This window comes from Gekko japonicus, unplaced genomic scaffold (assembly GCF_001447785.1).
Source record: "Gekko japonicus isolate JY-2015 unplaced genomic scaffold, Gekko_japonicus_V1.1 scaffold966, whole genome shotgun sequence".
Lineage (NCBI taxonomy): Eukaryota > Metazoa > Chordata > Lepidosauria > Squamata > Gekkonidae > Gekko > Gekko japonicus.
The window spans coordinates 687,212-695,977 of record NW_015169202.1 but is presented as its reverse complement, the minus strand read 5'-3'; the positions used below and the strand labels follow the sequence as shown (position 1 = coordinate 695,977).

At 44.4% G+C, this 8,766-nt stretch overlaps 1 protein-coding gene across 1 annotated transcript in view; it reads left to right on the top strand.

The window, feature by feature from the left end:
* Positions 1–5,026: 5,026 nt before the first annotated feature.
* Positions 5,027–8,766, top strand: part of CDK1 (cyclin-dependent kinase 1) — an 11,402-nt gene continuing 7,662 nt past the window's right edge. The window contains exons 1-3 of the mRNA XM_015416344.1: positions 5,027–5,141; positions 6,959–7,129; positions 8,625–8,766. The exon at positions 8,625–8,766 is cut by the window's right edge and continues 37 nt beyond it. Of these exons, the coding sequence (XP_015271830.1) occupies positions 5,034–5,141; positions 6,959–7,129; positions 8,625–8,766 (421 nt within the window). The 5' untranslated portion in view covers positions 5,027–5,033. The remainder of the gene's footprint in view (positions 5,142–6,958; positions 7,130–8,624) is intronic.

Here is an 8,766-nt window from a genome sequence, read left to right as displayed (position 1 = left end):
ATAGGAGGGGGGCTGTAAACTAAACAGGAGCCCCGAGGAGGAAGTGAGATGATTAGGTTTTTTCTGTTCCTAATCTTTCTTCTCCATCGGAAGCCTTTCTTCCGGTGCATTTGTGCGTGTGTTGGGATAGAATATGGAGTTTCCTGTTCTGACTAATGGGGGGGCTAGTATGTGAGATCTTTGCATGCACGCGCATGACCTCTGCTCCCTTTTGTGGTGCGCCGCTCACATACGAGGCTCTATATTGAGCTCATCCAATCATTGTGTTCAGTGCAAATCTGTAACACGAGGTTTAACTTGGGATCACAATGTTGGCCTTCCGCTGTGTTGCCGTCTCTGCTGTCGGTCAAATTTCATAGTGTGGGCATTGTGAAAGTGAACACTTCTGCAATGTGTTTAAGCGGGGACTGTGGATTTATGCATGGGGAGTGAGTGGGTGGTAGTAATACTTTGCCTTTATGTTGCCCTTCCAGTGTTCAAAGTGCTTTTTGTATCATTTTGTAGAACACCCCTGTAAGACAGGCCAGTGGCGTTGTTCCCCATATTGCAAATAGGGCTCAGAAGGCAAATGGCTTGCCTGAAGTTTTCTAGTGAGCTCATGACAGGCAAGATTTGAACCAAAGGCCTTATAGATCAGTTTTCGTGCCAGGACAGAAAACTTACACAGTCGCTAGAGGGCTTTTCCTGTTTATGGGAAATGTAGCATTTTCCACAAAGAAGTATTGCAGCAAATGAAATGCTTTGGTTCTTGTCTCCTATGCGTATAATTAAAACAGTGGGGGACTAGTTGTTCAAAAGGCTCATATGCAGACAAGAACTTGGGAGAAGTAGCTTCTTTGTTGTGATTACACACATTCTCTATGGGAATGGAATCTTTGTGCAGATGTCGTATTCCCAACCTTCTGGAGGACTGGAAAAAGAAAGAGCATGTGATTAATACTTAGAAGGTTCAAAGCATTTCACCTCACGGTATACTGGAGACTCTTACAGTGACTCTGTAAAATAGTCTAGTGTGAATTCTATATTCTGGTAGCTCAGAGAACCTGGTGAGTTTAACTGGAGCGTGATTTGAACCACGAGCCTTTCCAGGGTACAGTCGAGTCCAGGTATGCATCGGTGATCTGGGATGACCCTCCACCTTCTTCATACCATGAGAGATGGGGTGCTAACTAGATTGAAGAGAGAATGAGGGGCGAATTGGATAGTGAAGGTTTTGCATCGCCATGACCACCTCCTGGTATCTTTAAAAGGCATGTGGAGAATGCACATACAAAGTGAGCAAGTTATTAAACTTGGTGCTTGGGGGGGAGTCAACTGTGGGAGGGCTTCTAATGTCCTGGCCCCACTGCTGGACCTCCTGATGGCACCTGGTATTTTTGGCCACTGTGTGACAGCGTGTTGGACTGGATGGGCCTTTGGCCTGATCCAACATTGGCATCTCTTATGTTCTTATTAAACCCGTATCTGGCGCAGTGGTGACTCTGAATGAAGAAGGAAGGGGGACAAAAAACGTAACCCAAGAAAACTGAATTAAGAACCTAAAAGGTTAAATACAGATGAATAGGAGGGCCCAATCTTAAATTCAATAGATATAGAATATTAACATGTGTTTAGTACAAATGATTTAAAAACCATTTTAGGCCCAAATGTAGCCTCAATAAGAATTAAAAGTGTACAGTATTCACAAACAGAATCTTATGTGACTCGATGCGTTTCGGCCAACTGGCCTTCTTCAGTAGTCAAGCATAAATAATACCGGTAGGCTCAATGTTGCTATAATAATTATATTTTAATAATTATCAGTGACTCAAGGCCAAGGTGTACAATAGAGGCTTCATATGACAGTGCCTTGCATCCTAAGCAAGTGCATATAACCTTACATATATGTAAGATTTCATTGTATATTCTTAATAAGTGTTTCAGAGTCTTTAAGGGCTCTTGCCAAGGTACCCGAGGCTTTAACATGCCTCGTCATCATCATATATCGGATTTGAAAGAGCCCTCCTATTTACAATGGTGAGTTTGCCAGAGGTTTTTTTACTGTCGTTAGTGAAGTTCACAAAATGTGACCTTGCGTTTGACTGCCTTATCATTATGCTGAGGTCCTCCTCCTTCCCTGTTTTCTTTTCCTCACTGACATAAAAATAAAGATCTCGACTTGAGCTTTCCCCTGCAGGTGTTTGGCCTTTCATCTCAAACTTGGATTATGGCAGGTGAAAAGGCAAACTTTTCTCCTCCACATCCTTTTCTCAAGGCAGTCGTGAAACAAAATCTCCCCACCCCAGCTTAATTATAGCTCACAGCCCCTGCTGGATACCGAAGGTGCATGTGCCTGTTCAAAGCAATCTCAAGTGGCTTTTGGAAAGCCATACTTTTGAAAAGTGGAAGGGTGGGGTTGGTATTCCGTAGGCACCTGGCACTATGAATGCTTATGCTCCTTTGTTCTGTTTCAGGTCCAGTCCTATCACACAGCGATGGATGACTATACGAAAATAGAGAAGATTGGTGAAGGTAGGTAGCCTGGGTTCTGTCATGCCACCCAGGTATGTCTGGTGCTTCCAGTCTAATTTGGCAGCAAGTTTATACTGCGTGCTTCCTGACCCATCCCTAGGAACAGTGGGAATTCCACTTGCTCCTGTGGCAGTGAATATGAAGCAGCCTCAAGACATGTGCTATTCCTTACTCAGAGAGAAAATCGGTAGCCATTGTGCATCACTGGGACCAATTTCCCACAAGCAGCTGCGCCGCCCTCGCTCTTCCCTTTCCCCCGATTGTATTCGTCAGTTTTCCGCTACTTGCTGCGCGGCCGCATTTTGACCCACAGCATGCCTCAATTCCCCCTGTGTCTTCTCAATCTTTGTTTTTTTGAGATCGAGCAACACTGACTTTTGGCAGGTCCCAAAACACATGACTTCAAGAATGTAGTGTTTCTGCTGGTTACTTAACCCGGTTGTTGATGTTCTTCCCAGCAATCTTAATTCCAGCTTGTGATTCATCCAGGCCAGCAGTTTGCATGATGTACTCAGCATATAAATTAAACAAGCAAGGTGACAATATACATCCTTGTCGTACTCCTTTTCCGATGCTAAAACATTCAGTTGTTCCGTATCCAGTTCTAACTGTTGCTTCTTGACCCTTATACAGGTTTCTCAAGGGACATGTGAGGTGGTCTGGTACTCCCATCTCTTTAAGGACTTGTGATCCACACAATCAAAGGCTTTAGCATAGTCAATGAAGCAGAAGTAGATGTTTTTCTGGCACTCTCTTGCTTTCTCCATAATCCAGCGAATGTTGGCAATTTGATTTCTACTTTAAGGAGTCTCAAAGCGGCTTACAATCGCATTCCCTTCCTCTCCCCACAACAGGTACCTTGTGAGATAGGTATGGCTGAGAGAGTTCTGAGGGAACTGTGACTGGCCCAAGGTCACCCAGCAGGCTTCAAGTGGAGGAGGAGTGGGGAATCCAACCCAGTTCTCCAGATTAGAGTCTGCTGCTCTTAACCGCTACACCATGCTGGCTCTCTGTGAGCCTGCTGGATTCTTCCTAACAGTGGAAGAGAACCTCTTAATGTGTTACAAAGGAAGCAAGTGTAAGATACTGTCACTGCAACTTGAGCTGGCATAAGGGCTGCTTTGCTTTTTCCTGTGACTTCACCTTGGCATTTATTGAAGGCCCCCTGGTTCATGAACTGCCTGCCTTGTGTCAGCACGGGCGAGGGCCTTCTCAGTAGCGTCCTATGGAACCAGCTGCCCAGAGAGGCACGTGCCTCGCAGGACCTCTCTGGTGTTCCGCAGGGCACGCAAGGTGGCTCTTTTTGAGGCAGGCTTTGGGTGATTGAGATCCACCAGGCAGCTTACATGCTTCACCATCCATGCCTCCCACCCTGCTTGAGAGTGGATAAATTTTAACGGGGATAGGTTTTAAATTGTTTTATGTTGTATCTTTGTATTGTTTTTAATTGGGCGTATTTTATATGCTGAGTCCCATTCGAGGGAGAGAGAGTGGGATATAAATCTGATAAATAAACAAACCCTGCAAGGTAGGCTAGGCTGACTGGCCAAAGGTTGCCCTGTGAGCTTCCATAGCATAAATGGGGATTTCAGCTCACGTCTCCCAGACCCTATAATCGCTATACCACTCTGGTTGATGAACCACACAGGCGTAAACCTCTCGTTTTAAATCCATGAGACTGAAAGGTGCATCACTGTTTAGCCAGCTCATGATCATTTTTTTTTACCCTTAATTGGTACGGGTTTATTTTAGTTCCAGCTCCTGCCAACCTAGCAGTTCGAAAGCAAGAAATTGCAAGTAGATAAACAGGTACCACTTCGGTGGGAAGGTAACAGCATTCCGTGCGCCTTGGTGTTTAGTCATGCTGGCCACATGACCACGGAAACGTCTTCGGACAGCGCTGGCTCTTTGGCTTTGAAACGGAGATGAGCACCGCAACCCTAGAGTCGGATTCGACTGGCTTTCGAGCAAGGGAGACCTTTACTTTACATATTTTAACAGGGATATATGCATATTGCATTTTAAAGCAAGTTATTCTTAAGGGACCCTTGTTATCCAAAATACATTTTTAAAATTTGAATAGTTTAATTTTAGTTCTTTTATTTTATTTTTATTTTTTTTAAATTGCCTTTATGTGAAAGGAATCCAGAAGTATGTACAATGATTTGCTCATATTTTGGCTTTGCAGTTTCATGTTGACTTGCATGCCACCCTGACAAAGTTTATGGCTCTGGGCTTGAACGGAACCTGTAGGGTGTGCAGTTAGCCCCTGTTCATTGCAGTTGCCATAGAACCCTTTTCTGGGCATGTTGTGGGGGGCTAATTAATAGCTGCTGGATGATTAGTAGTAATTGAGACCCTTACTGCATGTTCAAGTTAGAGGCCTTGGTGCTTTATACAGCAAACCCACTTGGTGAGCCGTTTGAAGGGTAGGGAGAGCATGGCCTTGTTTTAATACCGAGCTGTTTCCAGTTTGTTGTTGTTTTTTAATGAAAATTCTCTTCAGTCTCCAGGATGTGCTTATGCAAGATTCAAGGCTTTACCTTATCTTTGAATTTCTTTCTATGGATCTCAAGAAATACTTGGACTCTATCCCGTCTGGACAGTATTTGGACCGCATGCTTGTTAAGGTGAGGAGACAGCACAACACAGTCAACGGGCCGTTCTCAAGTTTTTTTTGCCTTTGAAGAACTTGTTCAGTGTTGGTGGGGATCTGCCAGAGGAATATCTGCATGTCTATCATGGCACCCTTTTATGCTGCAGAGACTCCTGGGGTACGTGGTCCAAGTCACTGTTCCCAGCTGTGGCACTCATGGGTACCGTGATAAGTTTCCTGTTGTCTGGTTGTTTCTGTCCTAAAGGGCCAATCCTGAATTTGTGCCACCTCTCTAGAGAGAGAGGGAAGTGATTTTTGAGACCCCGAGAGGCATCACTTTTGGGTCTACATAGAACACTCCATTACTGACTTGGAACATCCCACCACCACGGTGGCCATTTTGTGTTTGGGCCTGCCTTGTGTGGCAGCCATTTTGTGGTGGTGATGCCACCATAACTATTTCTCAAAATTCCAGATGTGCCCGCAGTGTCAAGTTTTGGGACCCAGAGTACTGGATTGGCCTAGACCTTTACTGTTTTCCTGTACAATTTGGTGTGTGCTTAAAGGTGTCCAACGTGAAATCTGAAAACCTCTACTGTGAAAGAATCATCCTGTCAGGCACTCCTTGCTGTACAGCCAGACACACCACCGCCATAAGAACTGGCCCAAGGAGGTGACTTTCCCACTCTAGAAATTTAGGTTGTAAACTGTGGGGGAATATGGGACAGAGGGAAAGGAAGGAGCAGCACAGGTGAACAAGAACGTGTGTGAGCAAACACATACTTCAATTTGGGGATGACGTTTAAGGGGTTAAGCCAAAGCCTTCATGGGAAATGTAGGCTCTGAGGAGGGATTTGAAAGAAATGTGAGTGGAAGCACCGCATCTTGGACAGGAGGCTTTATGTGAACTATTCTGGGCTTTCTAAAGGACGGGTGGGATAAAAGATCTGAACACATTCACTATTAACATCACAAAAGCCCCACCGTCAGATGTGAAGGGCCTTCTGCCGTGTTCTCTGTCATGCTGACCTTGAGGGTAGAGCTTAATGGGTTTGCAGGCAATCACGCTGTCTTGACGTGTCGCCCTTTTCAGAGTTACTTGTACCAAATCTTGCAAGGTATCGTGTTCTGTCATTCAAGAAGGATCCTGCACAGAGACCTGAAACCTCAGAACTTGTTAATAGATGACAATGGAGTAATCAAACTGGCTGACTTTGGGCTGGCGCGAGCTTTTGGTATCCCCGTGCGTGTCTACACCCATGAGGTAAAGTGGCTACAATGACCGTGGGCAGTGCTGAACATTCGAGACTGAATCTTATATCAAATGACTAAGAGGCTGATGAGGTTTTTGTTTTTTTTAATTGTGGAAATCTGTTTTAATGCTGCCGCTGTATATCCTTTTATTGGAAAGGCACAAGAATAGGCCGGTTGGGTCAGACCCGGGTTCGATCTAGTATAGTCTCCCCCACCACACAAAAATCAAGTGTAATTTTATCGACTTGTATCATGTCCCCCTTATCTATTCCCACCACCATTACTAAAAGGCCTGAAAATTTTCAGCCTTTTTCGTTCCGTTTTTTCCAGGAAAAAAAACGGGCTTTTTCATGAGCTTCAAAAAATTTCTAGGAAGCACCGTGCATCTTGGACGGGAAGCTCTATGTGAACTATTCTGGGCTTTCTAAAGGATGGGTGGGATAAAGGACCTGAACACATTCACTATTAACATCACAAAAGCCCCACCGTCAGACGCGAAGGGCCTTCTGCCGTGTTCTCTGTCCATGCTGGCCTCGAGGTAGAGCTTAATGGGCTTGCAGGCAATCACCGCTGTCTTGATGTGTCGCCCTTTTTCAGAGTTACTTGTACCAAATCTTGCAAGGCATCGTGTTCTGTCATTCAAGAAGGATCCTGCACAGAGACCTGAAACCTCAGAACTTGTTAATAGATGACAATGGAGTAATCAAACTGGCTGACTTTGGGCTGGCGCGAGCTTTTGGTATCCCCGTGCGTGTCTACACACATGAGGTAAAGTGGCGACAATCACCGTGGGCAGTGCTGAACATTCCAGACTGAATCTTATATCAAATGACTAAGAGGCTGATGAGGTTTTTGTTTTTTTTAATTGTGGAAATCTATTTTAATGCTGCCACTGTATATATCCTTTTATTGGAAAGGCACAAGAATAGGCCGGTTGGAAGTCGAAAGCCAATAAAAGAACTGAAAAGTCAAAATTCTGGAAATTGCGGAAATGGGCAAACTGAGTACAGTATTAAGTAACAAACCAGAGGACCTTTTTTGGGACAGATGGGAAATAATCTAACTGGTTGAACCTGAAGAAGATAGAACAGAACTGAGACTATGCTAGTTTAAGATACTAGATGATAAAAGAGAAAGAGGAACTTATATTAAGAATTGTATAAGTACTAAATGGATATTTGTATATATTATTGTGAAAGGAAAATGGAAAATAAACTTCAAAAAAAAAAAATAGGCTGGTTGGGCCAGACCCAGGTCTCCCCCACCACACAAAAAATCAAGTGTAGCTTTATCAACTTGTATCATGTCCCCCTTATCTATTCCCACCACCATTACTAAAAGGCCTGAAAATTTTCAGCCTTTTTCGTTAAGAGAAGAAGAGATTGGATTTATACCCCGCCCTTCGCTACCCAAAGGTGTCTCAGAGCGGCTTACAAACTCCTTTCCCTTCCCCTCCCCACAACAGACACCCTGTGAGGTAGGCGTGGCTGAGAGAGCTCTTGACAGAAGCTGCTCTTTTTCAAGAACAGCTGTGCCAGAACTATGGCTTGCCCAAGGTCATCCAGCAGGTGCAAGTGGAGGAGTGGGGAAATCAAACCCAGTTCTCCCAGACTAGAGTCCGCGACCTTAACCACTACACCAAACTGGCTCTCTAATCCCTTGACCACCATGGTCTCCTATTTTTCTGCACTGAGTTCAGCAGTATGGTGTTTGTAGTGGGCTGACCAAAATTCCAAGTGAGGCTGAAGCACAGCTAGTGTGGTTTAGTAGTGGGTTTGAAGCACCCCCTGTTTGGTTGTGGAGCTCAATCAGGTGCTTCCTCTCCAGCTGTTTTGTGTGGTCAGAAGGATAAAATGGGGTAGGCCTTAAAAGGAAGGCCAGGCAGCAAATATGTGTCAGCAATAACATGAAGAAAGGCTTTAGTAATTAATCAAATGTATCCCATGGGGTTGTAGCGAAGATAAAAATGGAGGCTGCAAAGAGCCACATATGCCACCTTGAGGTCCTTGGAGGGGGAAAGGTGGGATAAAATGAACTGAGTATATTCTGTTAACTTAATGCTTAATTTACAAGATGGAGGCCAGAAAATGATGGGCCTTAACTGTTCAGGAACTGATGTATTAATTCCAGAAATGTGCAGAGTGAATAGATTACATTAATACAATCATCCTTGCTCCAAAGTGTGGTATGTTGCTTTTTAAAAATATAATTGGCAATTTATGCTTCTTTTAAAAAGTGCTAATAGCTTCTTTGTTTGTGGTAGGTAGTAACCCTGTGGTATAGATCCCCAGAAGTACTACTAGGCTCTGCACGTTATGCAACCCCTGTCGATATATGGAGCATAGGCACCATCTTTGCTGAAATGGCAACTAAGAAGCCGCTGTTCCATGGGGACTCTGAAATCG